The sequence below is a fragment of the Seriola aureovittata genome, chromosome 10, assembly GCF_021018895.1.
Source record: "Seriola aureovittata isolate HTS-2021-v1 ecotype China chromosome 10, ASM2101889v1, whole genome shotgun sequence".
Classification (NCBI taxonomy): domain Eukaryota; kingdom Metazoa; phylum Chordata; class Actinopteri; order Carangiformes; family Carangidae; genus Seriola; species Seriola aureovittata.
The window spans coordinates 18,676,067-18,701,666 of NC_079373.1; the positions used below are offsets into that span (position 1 = coordinate 18,676,067).

Below are 25,600 nucleotides of genomic sequence, written 5' to 3' on the forward strand. Positions count from 1 at the left end.
TTTGATAAACAAAATACTGCAGTGGTTTCTGAATAATCAGCCTATTTTTAAACCAGCTAGAGCAGAAAAAGGGAGCTGAACAAAGGTGCAGCACCCTGAGATTGTTATAGAAAATTTCTAAGATCTAAACTGAGAAAACATGAGAAATGGAGAAACAACTGAAAGGAAAAAAAAAGCAGATAAAAGGCTAAAAATAGAAATGACAGACATGATGGACCTGAGCCTGAGGGAACAAGAGAAAATGTCATTAACTGTGGAGAAGCAGTGAGGTAAACATTAGAGGAGGCTTGAAAGAGAGCAGAACATTAGGTCTGCTGTGGTATTTGTGAACGTGGCATTCTGAAAGTCATCTGGATTACTTGATTGCTCTCTTTTTTTTCTTCCTTCCTCATTGTCCCCCTCTCACACCTATTCTTCTGAATCCACTTAGAAAGCACTGTTGGCCATCTGCAACTCCACTTCTAGCCGGTTATCTGGTATTAATCCCTTCTCGTCTGTGCCTTTTTCTGGCCATATGTGCATAGAATGTGCCTGTAAACAGTGACGCATTATTGTGAGTGTTATTGTTGTTTGCTTTTGATCTTATGAAGCCTCAGTCAGAGTGTTAATGATTGTTTGAACACTGTCTGTGTTATCTCAAGTTACTAAAGCTGCCTTCCCCCTGCTGTGATGTTATTCTTATCAGTGGCCTCACCTTTGTTCTGAGCAGATGCATATCATGAATACAGATGGAGGCAAAAGCAGTATACCAGCATATAGCACTGTGGAGTACATGCTATAGAGATTGTAATTACTGTTAATGAGCAGTGGGACCACTGCAGTGCCATTTTATTCTGCTCACTGTGTTTACTTAACGCAGCTACCTGTGGTTTCCTGTAGAACTGCTCCTTCTGTACAGCAGCACTTTCTCTCTCATTCATCACTGCTTCCTTAATAACGTGTAACATTAAGTGGATCTCCTCTATTTTATCTCAAGGTTTCAGACAGTGAATGTCAGACTTTTCAATACTTCACTTTATGTAACATGTACTTGAATTCAACAATAATTTAACAACCAAATATAAATACAAACTTTTTCTGACTGATTGACCTGAATTACCAGGAAGATGGTTAATGAATTCAATTGGTGTTATTGAATTGGGGTTAGTACAGCAGATACACTGACAAATTAACCTGTTTTTCTTATTCTGTATTAATAACTATCTTGTACATATTCTATTGTTATTATTAAGGTGTTGAAATAACAAATAATCTAAATCCCATTTTTTAATTTTATGGACTTGCAGATACCTTGTTTCTAATGATTGTGCAGTATCTGCTGTCATTCAAGATGTGACAGTTAACAATCAGACAACAGGCTGATTGGCTGGAGGAGGAGTATGGAGAGGATAAGAAAGCTGTGTTCCTGAGGAGAGGTGGAGCAGTGGGTTTGGGCAACGACGTTTGTACCTTTGTTAATGGCCTCCACTCAACACAAATTGGGCCGTGTGCGTCTGTTCGTTCATGAGTGCATTTGCTCGTGTCTCTGTGTCTGTCTCCTGAATGCCACGGGGCATCCACCCTGCTACTTTACTGCATGCTTGCCTCCAGGCATGCACGCAGCACTGGCACTAATCCAGAACTAAATCTGCTTCAGTCAACCGTGTAAAGCTTTTAACACTTAACGCACATTGATCCATCAGATTTTCACTTTAACAATCGGCATTTCGCAGCCTGCGTTTCAGTGAGCAAAAAAATTGTAAGAATTCCAATCTCCGCATTATAATGAAGGTAGTGTTTTTATTTAATGGCCTGAAATAGTGGTTTTCCAATAAAATACTTTCAGATCTTTATACACGTGTGTGCATGTGTGTGTGTGTATGAAGCTATACACAAAAATGTGCATCACACCTTTGCCAGTGGCCCAGAACAGCAGACACATGGAGCATGGCTGTGCCATCACTCACATAGATCCTATCCCACAATTCATCTCTCCTTCTTTCCTCAAACCTCTCTCTTTGCATCGCTGACCCTTGTGTCTGGGTTATGCCCCTCAGCATGAAACACAAAGTTCAGCTTCCTCAGAGAGCGGGTGAAACATCAAAGCTGAGACGCTTGTTATCACTGAAACTAGATAGCCCTTCTTGCTAGCCTACTGACCCAACATGCTAAGGTTGCACACCGAAAACAGCGGGATATAGACGCACACAGACATACATGCACAAACCCCACTACCCCCTTACTGCCACCTGGCTGGTCATAAAATGACAGTCAGCTCAAATTGTGGTCAGGTGTGTTTGAACTATAACCTGTCCAACATGAAGGCCAATGTTTTTTTCTCTCCAGGAGGCAACATCACACATGCTGCACTGGCCCTATATGCTATGTGTGTCCAATAACCTGAAGCCAGTGTGTTTGAGTTTACACTGTAAGAAACTTCAATCAGGTCTTAAAGCAGAACCCATTACGGGCTGCAAAGGGTCAAGGTTAACCACTGATCTAGAGTCGGATTACTCTCATAAAGACTCCATACGGGGGGGGGGGGGGGGGGGGGTGTAACCATATCGGATGTATCTGTGGTTAGAAGTAAGCTCCACTGGCTGCTTCTTATCTCAGTAACACATCTATCCATTAGTGCTGCCTCCCATCCACTGAAGGAAGCAGAGTGGCTGGGGTGGTCTGTTTAGAGGAGGTTTTGGCAGTTCTCCTTTTTGCTGGGGAGACTAGTAATTTTATTATTAAAATAGATTGGTTAATAACTTTCAGTGCTAATAAAAGTATTTTTCTACACTGTGGCTTAAAGCGTGGAGTGTGAACGCAAAATAAGCAGACACACAGACACTGGTGGCTGTCCTCCCACACTATATGCAGTCTAATACTCCAATTCAAGATCATCACTCACAACTAAGCACCAGCTTTAAAGGATCATAACAAAAAGGGCGTCTCTCGTAGTTTCAAGGATTCTGCAATAACACTCTCACCAGTCTCCCTATAATGTTTGATGATGTGGCCCACACAGATTTGGTGGTTTTGGGTTTCCACCAAAGATTTTATAAAGCTTTCAATAGAGGGTGAGCCAAAGAGATGGAGAGGCCCCATTGAAGGAGAGAAGTCTGTATCATTACCAGGCACTCAAAATGTAATCACTACCAGGTTTGCACTGCTATTCCTCTACCACCTGAGTCTGTGTTGCATACACAACATTCACAGAGTGGCATGTAGCGATACAGAAACACAGAGAGGCAAACCAGTAGATGTCTAGAAAGAAAACCAGAATGTTGCAGATGTGCCATGGTATACATTATAACAGGATGCTAAATCATTTCATCCTGCACATATAAACCAGGCTGATATACACCCAACATTAGAAACATCTGAGGACTTGGAAGAAACAACCAGGATAGGAAAAAAAGAGGGGCAGATATTTGCAGTTCTGTTCCCTTTGATGCTAATGAGGAACCCACCTATGCTCACTCACACTGTGTCTGTTCATTATTAAATGTATATGAGCCAGCTGGCTCTGTGTGCATGCATGTGTGTGTGTGTGTGTGTGTGTGTGTGTGTGTGTATATATAGGTAAGAGAAGATTCAGAAGCTCAAAAGCCTTCAACCAACTTATCACAGCAAACTGAACACACTTAAGTGGGAGCTGTGTCTCATTTATATGCATGAGTGCTACCTTTAGACAGGCTTCCATATATCAGTTTAAAAAGTGTAATTAACCTTTAACACATACGAAAACACTTCCCACTGACATTTTAACATATAGGTACTCTGGGACACACACACACACACACACCCACACACACACCCACACACACACCCACACACACGCCCACACACACACACACCTGAAAGCTTTTCCGTGAGACCTGAACACAGATGTATGGGCAGTCTGCAAGTACTTTTCTCGCAATCACACACTCAGATTGTAACTGATGTTACCATAACTGACTGCATGTAACCTCTCACATTTACTTACTAAATTGTAAACCCCTGCATGCACATATGTGGTGCAACCCAATGTTTTATCCGTTCATTTAGGAAGCAATGTGACTCAGTTCACAGTTACTCTATGTTTTCTGTGAAAACCCAACAAAAAGAGACAACACTTCCTCACAGGTCTAGTCCTAGCCAAGAAAAAAAATTCTAAATGATCAGGTGTACTGCTAAAAGAATAAAATATAATGTGATATGCTATGTTACTTTCAGGTTATCCAAAATTTTTAACCACTTGTCTCGGGAAAGAAAAAAGATAAGAATTACCATAATTATTCTACAAAGGCAACCCGAGGAAGATCTGAGGAGTCCCTAACAGAATTACAGACCATTAGCACCTCTTAAAATCCCTTTAACCACCAGTCTTCAGCCTAATTCACACGCTAAGGGTGTAATTCACCCTTCTATCAGACTAACATTAGCACCTGGAAGCTGTTGCTTACCTGTAATTTACCTATAGAAAATTAACACTTCAATGGACAGAGGGCAAGGGGATGGGAATGGCTAAGAAATGCAGGTTGTCTGCAACAAAGCTGTTCACTTGATTAGAATTTAGGTGTTAATTTCTAGACTTGAGTGTTTGTATATTTGGGTTTTTGTAACTGCAATAGATAAAGAGCTGAAATGAATTAAATTTCTGTCAAGCTCATGTGCTTAATCAAATCCTCTCTAGTTACAGATGCAACCAGGAGAACAAAACAAAGCATAAAATGTACAAGAAGAAAAGCAAGATTAGAATACTATGAAAGTGGTTTTCTAAGGGTGGCTCCAAAACTAAAATGGACGAACACAGCACTAAGATTAGATCTATTATTTTACTGCCTGTGATACACTTTGGAGAGAATCTGAACAGCTCTAGTCCAGTCATGCATGACACCCACCTCTCCTTGCTAAGTGCCATGCGTGGGGGATCTAAGTTGGGATTCTCCATGGACTCCATTTGCGGGCAGCGCAGGAAGTAGTAAAGGGTGTGGAGGGCATCGGGCGACCAGGACACGGGCTGCTGGGGACGGGTGTGGCGGGCTGGACTAAGCCCCGGGCGCACTGAGCTCAGACGCTGCATGTGATGCATTGCACGGGACACCAAGTCACCTGGAAAAAAGGAAAAATGAGATCAGCATTAGATAGTTTAAAAGATATTTGTTATAACTGACGTTAGGCTTGCTCAATTCTTTAAGTGCCAGAACTCGGAAGTTCCCTGGGGTGTATCAGGGGTATTCAGGTCCTAAACAAATGCCAAGTGGCATTAAAAAAACTAAAACTAAAACATGAGACCTCAGCATTTACCCTGTGGGCTGCCATCCAACCGGATTTCCCCTTTTACTAAACCACTTACACTCAACCCTGCTTTACTCATTCCTCTCCCTCAGTGTCTCTAGTGGTATTTGCCATTAGCAGTATCATTATCAGTAAGCATAGCCAGACGGCCAGTCTAAATAGCGATTTATCTTTAATCACTGAAGGAGTTAATGGGGTAACAAACAGTTGATTACAGTCTCTAATGAACCGTTCAACTGTTTCTGTATCGACGCTGTTCAGTCACTGCACTCTGCCTGGAAAGGTGGAAAGTGGTTTCAGTCACATGAGAAAAGCAAGGTTAAGAAATGTGCTTAAGTCTTGTAAAGAAGTCGAAATTTGTCTTGACCAAAACACTGCTGTGGACTCCTCCACCCACACTGTGAACCAAGTACACAACCATGTGCAGTAAAATCAGATTATGGTATGCGCAGTACTTTTTAGCCTAAACAGACATGGATAGGCGCACAGAACACAAAACAGAGAGCTTAAGCCTCAAAGGAATGGAGCTTCTAGATAACATCCTGATGTGTGGCCATGGGTGTCAGAGCAGGAGTAGAATGGAGAGACAAAAGTCAGTCATCACAGGGATGGGGGTGTGGAGGAGGGGCAGAGAGAGGCAGCATAGGGGAGGGAGGCCAGGTTGAACTTGGGATCGTGTAACGGTCATTTAGCATAATTACCCCTGGGTTAATTTCTAACCAGATTACCGTGAGTAGAAGGCTGCACAGGGGCCAAGGCTGGGAATTCTAGCAGCGTGAGTGTGTATGTGTGTGTCTATATTAAGGGGTTTGAGGCACTTCGAGGGGGGTTAGATTGGACTGGCCCTCCCAAAACAGACCCCACTTAAGGCTGAAGGGCCTCCTTTGTGTTAACCACCACCAGCAGTCCCTCCAGGAGGTCTCCTAGGAATTCCTGCCCAAGACGGAGAGCCTCTCCCTGGCTTTCCAGCACATATTGTGCCCTGAGGCTAAACTGAGCTCCAGGGGTCAGAAGGATATGAAATACTAGATTACAGCTTATACTAGAGTCCCTGTGGAAGCCTGGAAAATCAGTAAACTGTGACATGCTTTTTGAATACATACTGACAAAATGTGCCTTTTAGGTCAAAGCTGCAAGATAATAAAATGTTTCAAAGAGTAAGATATTTAGAAGAGGGTGGCTACACCATCAGCCAATTCAATACAAACTTGTTTACACAAGTCTTTATCTGGACTCTGCGTGACCCCAGATTTCTAATTGGCTTTACAGGCTTTAGCACAAAGCTCTTTTTATTTTGGGTTGGTAAAATCCTGATCGTTAATATTTCCCTTAGTAAAGTGGATGGTCACACAGTTTCCCACAGCTGGTGGATGACCACCACAGAGATGAAAATGAAACATTCAAGAGTGTCTGAAGACAACTTTCAGAGCCTATTGGTTACACTACATTTCCAACAATTTTGGACATTAAGCCGACATGTCCACTATGCTGCCATCAATTATCCATCATGTTTATGTATGCTGTGTGTTCATGTGTCTGGCCAAGTCCAGTCTAGAGATCCAGCATAACTGAGCAGCCTAGTACAGATGCTCCTGTGTCTGCCTGGTTTCGTGGGCTCAGATCAGAGTGCCAAGCCCTCTGTGTTTTTGTTGTGTATATGCATATCAGTGAACACACTCCTGTGTGCGTGTGTGTGTGTGTGTTTGCAGGAGTGAATGAGTCTGAAGGATGCCAGCCCTGCCCAGACCAGCCCAGCTTCACGCCACCACTGAGATGTGGCACAAAGAGACCACTGAGCAAAAGCGAGAAAGAGTGTGTCTGTGTTTCAGAGTGTGTGTACACTTTCTTAATGTCTTACTAACGGCGGCGGTGTATGAACGTGGCCTTGTGCTGGAGGAACAAATGCCGAAGTGTTAGCTCATTTGGAGGAGGAAACATATCCCTGCTCTAACCAACACTAATCTCCATCCCTCCTCCTCTCAGCCTGCCCCGGCAAACTGACTCCTCACCTCTATACCTTTCCATCATTTCCCCTGACCCCCCACCCCCATACATCTAAACCCGGCTTTACCCACTACTACTGTATTCTCAAAACTTCACCTCCTACCTTTCCAACTGCTAGCTGTCCACCTTCTTATTCTGTCTTTTGCTCACTTTTCTACTGACCTGACTCAAGCTCTCCCACATTTGTCAATTCAATCTCAGCTTCCAGTAAAAACAAACCCCGTGAACAATAGCAAACAGTATGACTGTGTATGTGAACATCAAACATGGACATCAAGACATTGAGTTACTCTATTGTAAAGAGACAAGATACAATTCACACTAAGGTTTCTTAAAGAATCCATCCTTCTTTCTTAGCAACCATGTAACTAACTATCCAGGCAAAATGAAAATGGGGAGGGGGAAGCCTACCTATGATACCTATGATAAAACACAGAAAATAAAGTCTATAAGAAATGGAGATGTAGCAATACTCTAGGTTAAAATTTTTTCCCCTGTTAACTTACTTGACTGAGTATCAGGTAGTTTGTGTTGACCAGATGCACACTGCTTAGCAAACAGACCAGGGACATACAATATACAATCATAGGAATGATCACATTATTCTCCAGAGTCCCATGTGTAGATAATCTATTCCATTGCTTATTTTTTAGAAAAGACGGTTTTCACAATAAAGCGCAAGGTGGGACTTATAAGACAGAAAGCGATCGAAAAAAAAAAAAAATATATATATTATCTGTGCTTGTCACTTGGCTGTGTGAAATAAATCGTTTTTCTGGCAGAGCCAGAACCAGCCAACAGTGTGGGAATAACAAGTTGTGTTTAGAAAGTGTTCAGAATATGAGCAAGTATTTAAAAAAAGACAATATGTTTATCAAGTCTGGGAGTGTTTACTCGTCTGTAAGAACATTTTGTAGCCTCACTGAGTTTTTTATGATTTCTAAAAGAGCTGAAATGAATTTAATAGATTAAATATACAAAGTGAAACAGCCTGTTAAGATAAAGTATATCCAGGCTCACACACACTAAACTGTACTCACTGAGTTCAGAAATACTGCCCACACAGGTAGCGAGCAGGGACTGTTCCAGCGTCCTCAGCTCCAGCTGGGCATAGGCATCCTCCCTGCTGTCCACAGACGTCTGCTGGTTCTCTGTGTAGGGACTGAAATGGGCCGGGAGAGACAAAACACCTACAGAGACAAAAACAGAGAGAGAATGGCATTTATGATTCATGTGATAAGTTATTGAGCCATGCAAACAAACCTCAGAAACTTCAGCAACACATCCATTCTCACTGCTCCGACAGAAGTCCCAAAACAATTGCTGAGGTGGTATTTACAGAGGGAATTTATAATCCTGGTAACATGTAACCTACACCACTGAGGGCAAATAAACACACAAGGGAACGTGAGCCTTGCTCTCAACACTTTCAGGAAAATAAACATCGAGATCAGGCTAATACAAACAACATGCCCGCTGCATCAGACGCAGGCTGAGGCCTCACAGAAAGGAATACAGAGACAGACTAAGATCAAGTTAAGAATTCATTGTCATTGCAGACATTTCACTTTAATATCATGGACATTATACAACATGCTCAACACATACTGTACATGCTTGATCCCTCCACATCATATCTGCAATCAGATATTCTAGTAACTAGAAGTAACTGATAACGTAAGGATGGTTACAGTAGATCCATGATAATTAAAGGTGATATTACTGCAGTGTATGGAAACACTCAGAGGTTTGGCATGAGGTTCATATTTAGGATGTCATCAATCAACAGACTGCTGAAGACCACCAGCAACCCAGGACTCTAACAGCCCCTACTGTGACCTTTTTCTTTACACTAACACACCCACAGATGAGGAAACAAACAAATCTGGGTTTGAAAGAATGAGGAATTGCAATTCGTTACACCTTCATGAAATTTGTAGAAAACAGTTCCCTTCACTGACACTAAGTTTGTAAGTATGAGTTTTATGTTCTGATTCTTGGTGGAAAGACCTAGTGTTTAAATATTTCAAAACACCGTAAATAAAACTGAAATAAAGGAGGGGGGGGTAAAAGGAGGTGAAATGAGACAGGATCCCTTCATAGCAGTACTTGATAACTGTACAATTACACAAATGAATTACACAAAAAAGAGAAGGGAAAACATTTGCCAATCAGCCCATTTGTTGAAACCAGATTTGACACCCATATCCAGCTACTGTTAAAAAAGTCCATTTGAACAGTTCATAGTAAGATAGTAAGAAACTAAAATGACACGATTTTATGGCTTACTTGTGTGGATGAAATCACTGATCAAATTTGTTTTTAGATCCACTGTCATGACTTTTGGAGTAACTACGGTCAATCTGATACATGTGTGGTATTTCCTCTTCAAATGGACCCTCTGGAGATTCAGTCAGCCCAGCCCAGCCAAAACACTGTCTTTGAATACAAGTCATAGTGAAATAAAATGAAAATGCCCAATCTCTCTAAGGAGCATAATTTACCTCCATTAATAAAATATATAAATATATATCAGATATCAGACAAATTATGATATTACAGTTAAACACCGGGTTTGCACTTTTATTCTCCCTGACAGCTGAGACTAATTGCAGGCGAGAAGATAACATCACTCTTACATAAACTGAAGATGTCATCCTGTTCTTTCACTGCTGTACCTCCTGTGATTGCTGTTTTCGAACTAAAATGGATACAAGTTATGACAAGTGAAGGTGAGAACACAGAGTGCTATTTTTTGCCTTTTAGTATATATCTGCTGGTTCTTCAGTAATTCTGTCTGGAGCGATATGTAGCAGAGTAAGAAGAACCAGAGTGTTTTAGCTACTGTACAGCTAGTCGATATGGGTGAACACACATGCCCAAAAGTTAACCTTTACTTTGGCTTCACAGTCTGAGGTGAGCTTTCTGCCAAGCCAGAGGAAATGAGTGGGGGGGTGGACGTGGGATAGAACAGAGAAATGGAAAGAGGAAAGATCATCAGTGCAGGTTTGTGATTTACTTACAAAGCCTGAGGAAAATAAAAGCTTCCTCATCTCAAACTCTCCTCACTCTCCCAAAAGGGAAAAGATGGGCTACCATCCCTAAAATGACATTCCCATGTGCTTCCGGCAAAAGCTGTCCTCTCACTGGAATCTGTGAGAGAAAAAATACCATCATCTCTGAAGTCTCTTTTTCTCAACATCCCCATGACATGAGAGGGGATTGCACTTACAAAATATGAGCAAAGGACAGAATATTTTATTACTATTATTTAACTACTAGGGATCCAATAAATGTGCTTACAGTAAGCATATACTATATCTAAAGATGAAACAAACCTCCACATATAAGAACCCTAAACCTCCATTAATCATCCACCTGGCACTTCTATCCTTATCTACTTTGTATTTGTTTTCTGGTTTAAATTTCTTTTATTAAGTGTTTTTAATCCTTTTAATTGATATTTTCTATATGGTGTACCTCTGAATGTTTTACTGCATTATGCAAAGCACTTTATTTTCCCTCTGTGTATGAAATGTGCTATCTAAATTTGCTTTTTGGCATTTAGTTTTGGATCTTGTCTTGTCCTGTCCTGTCTTGTCTTGTCTTGTCTTGTCTTGTCTATCTTGCAAGGGTGGAGGTGGAGCTAATGAAATGCTGTATAAGCAGCAGCAGTTGCAATTTCAGCAGTGTTTGCAAACAATCAGTGGATATAAACTAGACTAGTCTTACTGCATATTGTGTGCTGAAAATACAGTTCGCTGCAGTGAGTCCTGTGTGTCATGAACGTAGTTGAGAGTGTCTGAACTGGCTAGCAGGATGTTATCATTTTATACTGATGAGTTAATGACCAGGAGCAAAGGATCTATCTAATAGACCACACTGCTGCACAAACACACTGCTTTGTCATGCACAAAACAGTGACCATTTAATTTGCAATATGCTGTCAACTGCATATGGCCACAAGTACGGATAGTATTGCACAATAAAGGAAAGCCAACCTATGAGATATAGTAGTAAATTGCAAGTGCTGGATGTAAACATCCTCCAGTAATAGGAGAGGGAAAGATTATAGCAGAGAGGTGGATTTTTTAAATTGAGGAACAGCCACATGGCATGTTAACTCCCTACAAACAGAGCTAAGCAGTGAAGTCACTTCAGCGTACAGTGGTGCTTCATGAATGAAAAACAGACAGAATTAAAAATACGTTCACTCAGGCAGGGTTATGCTGCCAAAGGGAAACCATACAAAAGTGTAACTCTATCTCCCCCTGTCTCTCTTTCTCTCTCTCGTACTTTCGCTGCATCATCTGACTTGTATAATATGTGCTGACTCCCAGCTGCAACACAATGGAAACAGCTGCCTCTAGCAGAGTGCTACTGCTACAAAGAACATGCACGTCAGACAAACAATCTGTACACAAGCTTCAGCATGTCCCTGTTCGCTCACACAAGCAAAAACATACCCATACACTCACTGCCTGTGCATGAAAAGTACGCTGGCACTTCTTTGATGTGTCAGGTGTTTTAGTAATTATGATGAGGGTATTTGCTTTTGGGTTTCACCATGTTAACCATTCCTTAAAATGACATTGAGCATATATAAATATGGTTGAAGCATCTGGAGCATTTTTCAAGACCTTGTGTCAATCTCTTTTTCTCCCATTATCCTCTAAAGGCCTTGGACTATCCTTTCACATGGCTGCATGCTTGAGAGACCTCTTACCTTATTGTGTTAACTCATGCTCTGCATACTCTCCTGAGCCGCCTCACCACCATGGTTTATGGCCACCATAACTACAGAGGCCTCCATGACTGAGTATTAGGTGTTACTGTATGTGACATGTAATGTGAATGGCTCATTCAGAGATGGCTTGATTCCAACTCATGTCAGGGAGACTCATGCCTTCTGAGGTGTAAGAACCATTTTAAGAGATTCTGTCTCATTAGTTTGGTTGAGGGTGTGTGAAAAAACGAACGCGTCGGTGGATGTGTTCATGAGCGTTTCTGAGCGACAGTGTACAAATTAACATAGCTATTTGGACTCCCTGTAGTGTGATTCCCCAAGAACCTCACACTGACGTTATTCTAGTCTTCAAAAAATACAGTTCAAAATAGAAACCTAATAATAGACTAATTAAACCAGTGTAATGAACCGGTCTAAAACAGTTCAGCGACTGTTAAAGCACAGCTCTCCTCTTTTTTTTCTTTTATTCAAATAAGACAATAAGACTATTTTGAAAGAAAAAAATTACCAGCTCACAGAGAACATTTTTTTTCCTGCTTTACAAAAGCAGTCATGTCAAACAGGCACTGATTTGACATCTCTGGAAGTTTTTTTTTTTTATCATTTTCAGCCTAAATTTAGCATGCTTTAAATAGACGCGTCTTCAACAGAAACTAATTCTTTCGAAATGTTAATATAGTTTCAATTGATTCTGCCATATTCTTTCGAAGCTGTGGCAAATATTCGCACAGCACCACACTCTCAGCAGTTCCCACAGTCCCACCCCGTGGCTTGCCTCACCGCTGAACCCCAGCCTGCGTCATTTGGGCCTGATGTAGGTCTGAAAGCCAACCAAGGCCTGTCCCCACCATCACCACGAATATCATGAGCACCGGCAGCTCCAGCACTATATGCATCATTTCTCTCTGGCACCGGGAGAGGCTGAGGATAAGATGAAGGAGGAGGGGATGAGAGTAGAAGCTAAGAGGAGGAGTGGGACTGCGGGTTGCAGATCTTTTGGTGGAAGACGAATGAGTCATGCAGAGGAGGGGCTGGGGAGAAAGACAGGAATATCTGAAACTGTGAGGAGGGTGAGGCAGGGGAAGACAAGTGGCACAAGGGATTCATTCTTTTGCGGCTATTATGGCTTCATTTCTGAGGTTGACCCTGCAAATGTCATGTGGGAATCCCAGCTACAAATCACAGCTGAAACTTACCACAAAGCCTGTGGCAGTCCCCAGCCCATTCAAACTATCTCTCAAAACCATTACAGCTCCTCCTAGCTCAGCCAAGCTATCACTCACAATGATGTTGGACAGACTGCCAAAACAAGGTCAGAAAAATCCAACAACGACTTTTTGTTATGCTGAAAAATTTTCAGCTGTCAATCTTGTTAGGTGTCCTTATTAGTCACATCACATCAATGCTGTCAAACCAAATTTCAGTCTATTGTCAGGAAATCATAACAACTTTGAGCCTGCCAATAAAATGCCAAAAAGAACTTTGAGTTAAGGTTAACGCTAGCTGCAGTGAACTCATCACTGGCTTCCCCTACATACCTCAACTCTCATTCTTTGTTGCTCTTGTGATATCTCATGTTATCTCCCTTGTCAAAATTTGTTCTACTTGACTCCAAGTTTGTGTTTTTAGCACACGTGCTTGGTAGCAGCATTAGGGTAGAAAATATCTAGGCTTTGGTTTGACCTTCAGTAACGGGCCAGAAAAAACTGTTCTAAATTCTAAAAGACCACAGCAAAACTGCACACCATGAATCAACTTTGGATTGCATTTCAAATTTTTAATCTGTTTAGAAATATGTTACTGATTTCACAAAGAAAAATCTGGACCACTGTGTGACTTTGTGATACATCGATTTAGGTTATGTAACTGCTAGCATGTAGTGATAAACAGTTTTCTGCTAAAAGGGATTCAGACCCTGAAATTTTCTGTGTGATGTGATATTCTTTCACAGCTTTTAGTTTCACTTATGTTCCCAGCAGCTCAGCCCCAAAAAGAGCACATTCTTGAACCATAATTGGTCTGTGTGCACATTTGTTTTGTCTACCATAGAGAATGTGTGTGAAAGACAGAAGGACATGATCAGCTTTGCTCCTGCTGTATGCTCTCAGTGGGCTGATAGAAAAACTCAAGGACTAAGGAGGGTGTGTATGCACATGTACAAACACACAGGCACACACACATGAGTGAACACCTGCCTTTCCTCCTTTAACAGCCTCTTCATTCATTACAGTGTGGATAGATCAGAAAGCCAGGGAAAGAGCGCTTCAAAGCCACTTCCCCTACCCAGAAACAAGCTCTCATTCTGGGCCAGGAGGCTATATGCTTGTCCCTGTGTGGAGGGTGGACAGTCACACAATAGTACACTGTTTGACAGGGCTGTTATTGGGTGTGTATCACTCCCACAGTCTCCTGATCTCCTCCATCTTTCAGAGAGTACGCCTTTCACACAACAAAAGACACACACAAATGCTCACACTTCATTTCATTTCATTGAAATCTATAGGCCAGATGTGATCCTTCACTCACAGGCCTGCCCTCTTGTTTTCCACCCTTAAAAAGGTTCCAAAACACCTGTTTTTCACACATCCAACCTCACCCACACACACACACACACACACACATTCTTCTCTGGTTTTACAGATTGTGTGCCACACACAGGTCTTTTGATGGAGGCACTGAGCAAGAATTTTGAAAGGGTTACAGTTAAATTCATGAATAAACTTAACATTGATGAACCAAAGGTATTAGCTTTGTTCTGCTATGCTCACAGCAGATTCAGCATACAGGGTTAAAAATATCAATGTGTTTGCTTGCTTTGGTGGACCTTCCTCACAATCCTTGTCTAAATAGAATCTCAGTGGGACAGAGGGGCATTTACAAGCTTAAAGTGCTCTATTCGTATTTGGGCTAAAAATAATCATTCATCTGAAAAGTTAGCATATGAGCGCGTCTTTCAAAAATACAAACTACCTATGTGCAGTTGGGAGCAGACAGAGAAGCATTCATAAGCTGAAGCTGCTTACACTTAAATTTTTAGTTTGGACTGAAGTGACCATTCACTTGAATGTGTGTGTCCAAATCGAGCTGTTTCTGATTTAAAAGGCTTAAAAAGTTATTGATCTCTCTCACACACATGCCTGTCAGTGCCTGATAAATCACAGACCATGATAGACAAGTGAAGTGGGGTCTGGTCGATGTCCCCTGACACCTCTGGTGACCCCCGGCTGCGACGGGTCACGGGTCAGAGGTGGTGCTCAGCTGGGGCTAAAAGAGGAAGTAACCGTATCAGCTGTGTAAAAAGGGGGCTTCCCCAAGTTGCTGAGTGAGAACACCCACACACATCATTAATCACTGCAAGACCCACGCTTAGATGCAGAGAGAGGAAAGTTTCTATATTTGGTGAATGTGAATGATGTGAACTTCAAGTGGCTTATATGCCTGTTGTTCTCAGACTCTTGCTGTTATCCAGTGTTGGATGTTTGATTTGTTAACATATTTTCTAGGAAATAAAAACACAAAGAGGGTTAAAACTACGATTTGAAAGTTGGAAATCTACTTCCTGCCCACAGGCTGAAAGTAAGATTTTTGGATCTGTCTGCTGTTAGAAGTCTGCCAGGAATCCCAGTGTGCAAAGCCACAAAGATTAGATCTGAATCTCCATACAGGGTTAGCTGAATCTTCAAAAGAGAAATGACAGTTTTATAACATTCAAATATTACACTGTAAACCTAAAGAAATATAAAGCTGTTACTACAACCATGAGCGACCAACTATTTCCTGCTCATATGGAAAATCAAGCAAGATGGATAAAATATCTAGAATCACATAAAATGGTTGTGAGTAAATCTGAGGTGCTCAAACTCACGAAAAATAGGCCACACTGAATTGTAACGGTGCAAAAAATTTACAGTGAAGCTGTAAATGTGGTTGGCAATAACATACATACCACCACCCCCAAACAAACACACACACACACACACACACACACACAAATTGGGAGTGGTAGGATTTGAGAGGGCTGGCTTTGGTTTCCTACAGCCTTGAAAAATATCGCCATTAGCTCCGCTACACAGCTAACCCTAATCCTGAACATGACTTCAGCTCTCTCGCCCTCATCCTCTCCTCCCCTTTACTCTCCCTCCTTCTCTTTCTAATCATGTTTTATATTTTACATTCTGGGCCCAACTGTGGTGCCTGTGGCTATCTAGTCTCATTCAACATTCCCCGTTTCCATATGTGACACCACTTCACATAGTGTGCAGCAAAGGGACGGTATAGCTCCATTACTAGATGACATAGTTTTATAGGTTTCACTGGGTTATTGAACAGCACTGGGGCTCCATATACAATACTGTATATGGAGGCTGGTTTTGTTTTCTCTAATGACACAGGACAACGGATATTACACACATCCAAATAGACATCTAACCTCAAACCCGCCCTCTCATAATTGAATCCACTTTTACTACTGAGATGATGTCAGCATCCAAAACATACCCATGAGTGTTTGACAAATAAACAAAGTCAGGAAAGCAAAATATAATGGTGACAATATATGTGCTACGGTTTAGAGAACAATTCTCATTAGTGTCAACAGCTCCTTCACCACACTATGAACATAGCAAAGACTGGATCTTATTCGCTGGGACAGACCAATGGCTGTTTTATTCACCCATTTTAAACAGGAACAGTTAACCTCGCTTTTAAAGAACAAGCTGCCCTCTATTCAGCTCTCCGACAAATAACACTATGGGCAGCAGGCTGGGCAAAGCAGCACAAAGTGTGCGTGCATATGAATGCAAGTGTGTGTTTGCTCTAATTGCTCCCACTCTGTCTCTATGATCAGCTCATTTTCTCTCAGCTGGACCGTCTAGGGAGCGAAAACAGAGAGCCAGTCAGTTTGGATGGCAGACAACACGCTCATTGAGCAAAGGCCTGAACCTGAACTCTAGATCGTCGCCATTCTCAGTAACGCATGCAAACACACACACACACACACACACATGCACGCACGCACGGACAGACACACACGGACAGACACACAGAGACACACAGAGACACACAGAGACACACACACACACACACACACACACACACACACACACACACACACACACATTAAAGTCAGTTAATCACAGTACTAAGGACTGAGTTGGAAATTCTTTTCAGAAGAGGAAAATCCAGCAAAGTTAAAGCGTCACTGGCCAGTTGGCTGCATGGATCTCTCACTTCTCTTAGTGAACAAGATGCATAAAAACACTTCTTCTAAGTGTGTGTAAAGATGGATGTTTGAAACCATTTACCATCAAATAAACATGAACTCTGGCCATTTGCTGGTGGTCAGATGTAAAAAACAATTTCAGCGTTGTAAGCTTATAAACTGTGTAATTCATTGGTTTTGTCATTGATAAACCTTCACCTCCATGGCAACTTTAAAATTGACATTAAGACTGAAATAACCTCAGTATTAGACACTTCTGTGTCTGTGTTGCACAAAGATGCACGTGGCACTGTTTCATTATCACTTCAACCCCTGCTGGAATAACATCCATAAAAAGCACATCGTGACTCATCATTACTTATTAGATTGAGCGTCTAACTCTTCAACAGCCCAGCTATAGCTATGTCACTCTTCTCTCCTCCCCCTCCTCCTCAATTACACACTAAACTGAGCATTCACATGTTGACATTAATTAACACACTTTGAGAATGCGATGCTACCCCGTTCCCACCAGAGTTTCATGCACAGAAAGACACAGGTACTTCACTTTCAAAAGCTTAGAGGATGCAAGTTAACAGCATCAAATCCTTTCCCGACTGTTCAGAAATAAACTTTTTCCGGCTGCAGCATGGTTCTCACAGTCCAACAAGCGGTTTTGATAGAGGGACTTAGGAGTTTGACGTTTCAAAGAACTGGATCCAAATTCCCCCTTGTAAATCTAAAGCAGCTTTCTGCTGATTAACATTCCGCGTTGGGCTGGGTAGAGAGCAAAATCATGGCACACAGCGCAGTGAGTCAAATTGGGGGAAAAAAACAAGGGTGGGGGGATGGTGGATGGATTATGATTAGGAGTGGAGGTTCACTCACTCTTTCAATCACTCCTTTCCTCTTTCCTCCTTCCTCCTTCTCTCTCTCGCTCGCTCTCTCTCTGTCTCTGTCTCTCTCTCTCTCTCTCTCATTGCCTAAAACTAAATCTTTGGACTCAAAGCAGAGTGGAAAAGAAGCTCAGGAAAAGGAAAACCACTTTCTGGGCAGCCACTTATTGTTGTTCAATCAAACAAAAATATAGTAAGTGTGTTGTACAGTATGGTTTTCTGTGTGTCTCTGTGTGTCTGTAATATAAGGTGTGGCCTATGTTTGCATCAGCTACAGAGAGCAGTGGAAGACGTACTCAGATCCTTTTGCAAGTTACTCGCAATACCAATAATTTTAAAAAGTGCTCCATCTTAGTTTAAGTGACTGAAACCTGCACAATCAGCTCGATAAGCAATGGAGGCTACATTTTCTTTTATAGACGCAACACTACTTGAAGAGCCTTGTTGGATTAATATACTTACTGCCATGTTCCATTTAAACTTGCATTAAGAAAGACCAACCACTCACAGACTCATTCCATCCACTATATGGATGATAAATAAGATAAATAGTGAGGATGAGTATGCATCATATTTCATGAGCATTACAACCGAGCAGCCTGTCACAGCAGCGGGCAGTGAACGGAGCAGAGCTTTGTTCAAAAGGTCCATAGTTCTTTTGTCTGCAGTAATGAGTGGGGCTGGTCCATTTACAGCTGTCTGACTCTACTGCTGTCAATGCCATTGTTGACAACAACTGTCCTCACTGTGAAAGACAGAGGAGAGGTGAGCGCTCTACGGTGGGAGGGGATGCAGATTAGAGCAGTCGTAACATCAGATTGTTCAAGTGGGCAGAAAACGTCATAGAATTAGTAAAGAAATCAATGCCACTGATTGAACATGTGTATAAATCAATGGACCACCCAACCTCAGACACACATGTTGACATTCTGATAAATGTGTCCAGTGCAGTTTGACCACACACACACACACACATATCTGCAGAGAATTAAAAAATGGTATGCACCAGGCATTGAGGTGTCATCACATGCACAAATCATGTGCCCATGTGTCAGTCTCGCAGATGACAGAAGCTCTAAATATTCTGTGCGTTTGTGACCTGGGTGTGTTAGGGACCTGCAGGGCGTGTCAAGATGTCCACCTCTTTAGCAGGAAGCAGTAAACTACCTTTAACCAGACCAGTCACCTCATTCAACTGGCTGTATGACCCATCTGACACCCAGGGGGGTTTACAGCTCACCCCTGACCCTCACACACCCCATACACACCCCTCACACACACACACACACACACACGCACACACACACTCAACACAGAGGGAGTGTCCACAACTCAAAAAGGAGCCAGCAAAAAAAGGACCGTCCTCTGATGCAGTTATGTCACCTCCTGACCCCCAACTCTACACATCCACAAAGTAACACTTACACACACAAAGTCACACACTCACACTCGTGTGGTGGTCAGCACTATGGGGCACACTAAAAATTTAACAAAGCCTCATTGTGTCCACGTCATCATTACACAAGTACACACACACACACGCACACACGCACACACGCACACACACACACACACACACACACACACACACACACACACACACACACACACACACACACACACACACACACACACACACACACACACACACACACACTTTTACCTACAGTACAATAGTGGTGAACCAGGGGATCAGGACCTCCCCAATGTGGCACAACACGAATACAAAAGGGTTGCAACACAAGCAGATAGAAAAAAAATCCTTTTTGATGCATGTCATTATTTATTTTTCCAACATTTCCCCATTTTTTACTATCCTTTTTTCCTTGTCTCAAAAAAAAACGCTCACAATTCACACACATATACAACCTTTGATGAGGGTTTAAAAGAAGACAGGGTGTTTTAACCACAGCAAAGCATAACACACAAACACACACATGCTCCCAGTGGAGGATGTTTGAGTGAGGGTTACAGAACCATCCGTATTGTCTTTGTGCGCTCAGACTGATAAAATTATCACTTTCCCCTCTTTCCTTTTCCTATGGAAAAGATGATTGTGTTCACATGACCGTCTCTAAACTTCATTACACACTTGCTGGAGAGGAAACAAACTGGCGATAAAAAGAATGAATAAACAAACCACAATGAGTAAACAAAAAGTAAGAACCAACACTTGAAACAACAGAGGATACAAAAAGAAAAGAAGTGGCAATGTGTGAATGTATGTCAGATCATGAGTGTGTTTTTCTTATCATTTCTGTTTATTTTGGCAGAATATAAAAAAAAAAAACAGGAATTGTTCTGGCTTGATGGACAGATTTGAGATTGTGAGCTTCTGTAAATCCTTTATAACTTTTAGAATTTCTTTCCTTCAGCCTGGGACAGGTCACAGCTATGTGAATTGCTCTGAAATTGCTGAAATTACAGGTACCACCCTGCGTCATCACTACTGTCATCTGTGTGTGAGCAGTGTTGCAAATCTGATCCTAAACAAGTGACATACTCAGTGTGATGAGTGTTTGCTGTTTCCTCTCTGCAGGGGGCACCTGCTCACACATTCCTCAGCCCTGGCATGGCAGCAACACAAATAAAAGTTGTGGGAGGTGAGCGTATGTGTGCATATGCACAATGAGTGGGGCGTTTGTTTCAGTGTGTGTTCCCAGCTGTTACCTTTACAGGTGCTACAGGCAAGCTTGACTCAGTGTGTGTCATTGAAACCAATTTATAAGGTCATCTCAACAACTTCAGACAGGTTTAATCCATAGTTTTTTGGGGTTTTTTTGTGTGTGTATTTCTATGAGCGTGTGTGCGCGCATGTGTGTGTGTGTGTGTGTGTGTGTGTGTATGTGTGTGTGTGTGTGTGTTTTGCGGGTCATAAGAGGCAACTGCTCCACGGGTCTCTGTGGACCACCCACTGAAGCCCTCTCCTCTAAGCAGCAGATGGAAAAAGAAAGACAAGGATCACAGACAAGAAAAGATATCACCTCAAGAGAGACTGTTGCCTTTCTCCATCTCTGCTTCCTTCCATCCCGTCATATTTCTTCTAACTATAAAACCAGAGCACTTTAACAAACAGTGCACTTTAAGAAGTACAAGCAATGTCAAAGCCAAAGGCCATTTGCCTTTTAACTGCTTAGGAAGCTGAGCAGTTCTCATGAGCGTGTGCGTGTGTGTGTGTGCATGTGCGTGTGTGTGTTAATGCATTTCTTCCCGAGTATTAGAGAAGACCCGGTCAATTCACTTCAACTGACGTTCCCACAATGCTTCCCAAAGCCACAATGGCTAAATAATAGCTGACAGACTTTAAGCGCTTCCTAACACAAAAATTCACAGAAACTCACACCCTGGCACACACACATATAAATTTTTAGACAGGCCACATTGTATATTACCCATTACACCCTTTTTACAGAAATTAATAAAACCTAGCTTGGCAGGAAACAACCGATAAATCGCCATGAACGACACACACACTTCTCAAGTGAGACTGTGTTACAATGTGAACAAATTCAGGGAACGGGAATATGGAAAAAAGTTTCCAGATTGTTGTACGGTCGACCAACTCAGACTTGTAGTATGTGCTGAGTGTCAGGCTCTAACCACCGTGGGTATTGTTGGTAAATCATGACTAGTGAGAGGTGCTAGCCACATCCTGACCACACACACTAAAACACACAAACCCCTCTACCCTTCCCAGAGGGACCTAACTGCCCAGCACAGACCCTGAAAAGGAGCAGGGTGTGTATGTGTGTGGGTGTGTGATTGCTTTAGAGGAATGTTTGTGTGCAACAGATTGGGGGAGAAGACTATTCTTGCACACACTCACACAGCTCCTGTGCAAACAGCAGACTGAGTGACAAATCTGTTTTCATTCTCCTTTTCCCACTGTAGGGTCTGTCTGGGTGGGATGGTGATAGCTGAGCATATGTGCAGGTCCTGCCACCCCCCCGACCCCACCCCCCATCATTTGTGCAGTGTCTGACACATTTTCACTTGACAAAATCTCTATTTTCTGCCCAATCCTTCTCCTTTTCGTATTCTTGCCCAAACTTTTAGTTATTGTACTTCCTGCCCCATTCCAAGATAAACAGCCCCTGCTTTGCCCGCTTGGGAAACCCCATGACCACAAATGGCTAGACAGACAGGAGAGGCTCGTGGGATATTTCATTCAACTGTTAGCCATGTGTTCAGAGTTGGGGTTTGGACAACCCAAAGCTTTAAGCTTTGGGTAGGCATGCACGTACGCGCACACACACACACACACACACACACACACACACACACACACACACACACAGTTTCCCTACCCTGGGACAACTCCCATTCTCCAATTTCAGCCTGTGAAGTCTCAAAAGCGATTGCAAAAACTGCAGGGTGATAATTAGCTATGTTTTACCTTGTGCCACTTGGGAGAAACATAACACACACACACACACCGTAATGAAGTTGAGAAGGAGCTGAGGAGACCTTGTGTTAAGAAACAATTCTGCATGAAGACAGTAATGGCGTTTCAAGAAGGAAATGGAAAAAAAGAAGACCTCTTTCGTCCCCTGTCGAAAGCCTGAGTGAGCCCATCAGCCATCGTCCCACAATATGATACCCAGAGATTATTGCGCATATTAAAAATCGAGCCTCCTGTTGTGTGTGTGTGTGTGTAATAATGATGCCTTCCCCAGCCGTTGTCTCTGAGCTCCAGGTTCCCATGAGCCTGACTATAACAGCAGCCCTGCGCGGGAAGTCTCTGGCTGACCCTTGGCCAGAGGAGACCTGGCAGGACGCACAAGAGACGACCGCTGAGCCGAGAGAAAGAAAGGAGAGGCAAGAGAAAGAAAGAGAAAGTTTGGAAGACAGAAGATGGAGGGGAGGCGAGTCTTTCTCTGATTCGATTTTCAGACTGTGGTGACACATAAACCAGCTTGCAGACATGCACGCACTCATACGTGACAAAGATAGCCTGAATGGACAGCCAGAGAGCGTTAGATGGAGAGTTGCATGCAGAAATGAACAAGCCAGGGCATGAATAGTACTTGACCTCATTGTGCTAGCCAGCTAACTGCTGACCTCACCACTCTCTAGCTACCAACACGAGTTGGTCAGAGGGTAATTATGGCCTTCAGAGCAGAAGTGCACTAGAGCCAAGAACCACTAGGCAGGTTCATTTCTTGCTCTGTGATTTTTCTTTCTCTCTCTGTGCTTGTCATTGTCCCTCACTCCTGCCTTTCCTTTTCCACTTTGCTCTGCTCCCTGTCTGTATTTTTTCAGCACTGAGCAAGGTAGATACATTAGACCTGCTTTCATCCCCTAGGGTCTTAATCGCCATGTTAAACCTTTTTAAAAGGCTTTAATAATACTACTCTCCTCTCCTCTGCTGGAAAAGTTGTTAACTTAACAGTACAGGGTGCCACACCTTGTAAAACTCCATAATGTTTCAATTGTTTAAACCGTTTTGAAATCGGGGCCTCTATCTCTTCTCTATCCAACTGTGGTTAGGAATTGATATGCAAATGCATGCATAGAGACATACAAACATCTGTCATTCACCCACTCACAGTCTCACGGACACACATGCAAAATATTATGTTATTGGTGTCCTAGTGCTCCCCTCTGCAGGAGATGATGATGGCATTTCAAGACTTGGAACACAGGGAGCAGCAAAAGAGTTGGAGCTCTTGGGAGGTTTCCACAGGGTCAGGACAAGGAGAGGGGCCCCCACTAAAGTTTGTCTCTGCCAGCATGGGGCTGGAGATGATAGCTACCCATCCAGACAAGATGGATGTCAGGAATCTGTTTTCCTCTCCTCTTTCTATTCTCTCATCCACAGCAGACATCACACAGACATCCTAATGAGTTTAAGGGAACACTAGTTGTCACACCTGCATCTAGGGGGAAAGCCCACTGCAAGATAGTGTAAATTCCTTTCAATCTTTGTCTGTCTGTTTGCCACTTATCAGTCTGTGTCTCTATCTCAAGTGATTTTCTTTTGTTTTTTTGTGTGTTCGAATGCAAGTGCTGCTCTGTGTGTGTGTTTTTTATCTTTGTCTATTCAGACACTGCCATTGAGAGACAATGTTATCACAGACACAGAGACGCATCAAGACATATCCTTCCTGCATTTTCACGTGTGGGCTTGCCTCTCTGTTAACTTGCCCCATTGTTCTCCTGACATCAGGCTGCCTGTGCTCTGGGTCCTATCTGCAGCCCTTGTGTCAAAGCAAAGCCCTTCGGCGAAACTAAATAAAACAACTCTGTCAAAATGTTTGTATGAAACCAACTCGATGAAATGAAAGCTGCGTTCAATCCACAGTTTAGCTGGCGCTCAGCTGACCCGCTGGGTGGGTGTTTATTTAGTATTTATGACTTACTGACCCTCAGGGTGACGCCCCCTCCCCCTTATCCACCTTAAACTCTTGACACATCTGCCCCTTTCAGCCCCATCATGCAGACACACACACCCCTTCTTAGCACCTGACTGGATTGCTGAAAGGCTCCTTCAGTGGGTCGAGGACTTTCATGCCCAAAGCAGGCTATTAACTATAGACAAAGAATGATATTGTTGGTGTGTTTAGTTAATAACAGAAAGGTGTGTTGACCTCTCCTGCCTCACAACTTCCTCCCTCTTGACCTGTCAGACGGAATGCTTGGCTTGGTCTTAGATATACATTATATATTTAACTACTGTCAGGCTGGCTTTGAGAGTGCCTTTACAATGCCTTTTAACAGAAGCACCAAAAGGCCAGGGCACTGACACATCGACACATGTATGTACAGTATGTGCACTGTATGGACTGTTACCTAATCCTTAACACATGGAAAATAATGAGAATGCTTGTTCAATAGAGCTGAAATTAGTCACACTTGTGTCTACAGGGCACACAGGTGGAACAAATGTCTAATCCTAACATGTTTAATAATCCCATTGGGTTTACATGGAGTTAAACAGAATCAGATTTGATAAGCTGATGATCGTGTTGGCATTATGACTGTTTTTAGAGGCAGCGTTTTGCTTTTTGAGGTGGAGAAGAGGGGGAAAGCACTGAGGGGTGCTCTGTGCGTGGCTTAAGCTGTGCTCTGTTTAACTGCTGTCTGACTGACTTCCTCTGCAGTCTCCACTCCTCTGCATATGCAGAGGCACACTTACCAACAAAAAGTCACTCGAGATATTAATAGTCCAATTCATAGTCACATATTATGTACTGACAGACACGAGACACACTTGCAAAACGTGCATCCATCTTTTGAAGAGAAGCATCATCTTCACATCCTGTTTGACACAAGATGAACCAAAGGAAATTCCATTTCTCAGAACGTGCTCAAAGAAGGCGTCCTTTCATCAGTGTCACATTCCACCACACACCACCCCATTCCCTCCTCTAACTTCTCCCTCCACCCCTGTTATGGTCAATAGGCAGATTATCTCAGTGCTGGGAGAGGAAACTTGGCTACCATCGTTTGACTGTATTCTGTCCAACACTGTCTGTGACCCTGCAGTGACACACA

At 42.6% G+C, this 25,600-nt stretch overlaps 1 protein-coding gene across 1 annotated transcript in view; it reads right to left on the reverse strand.

The window, feature by feature from the left end:
* The window catches only part of abtb2b (ankyrin repeat and BTB (POZ) domain containing 2b), a 44,121-nt gene that overhangs the window by 7,753 nt on the left and 10,768 nt on the right, over positions 1-25,600 (reverse strand). Inside the window, exons 2-3 of the mRNA XM_056386257.1 lie at positions 8,301-8,450; positions 4,860-5,070 (exon numbers count right to left, since the gene is read on the reverse strand). Coding sequence (XP_056242232.1) covers positions 4,860-5,070; positions 8,301-8,450 — 361 coding nt within the window. The remainder of the gene's footprint in view (positions 1-4,859; positions 5,071-8,300; positions 8,451-25,600) is intronic.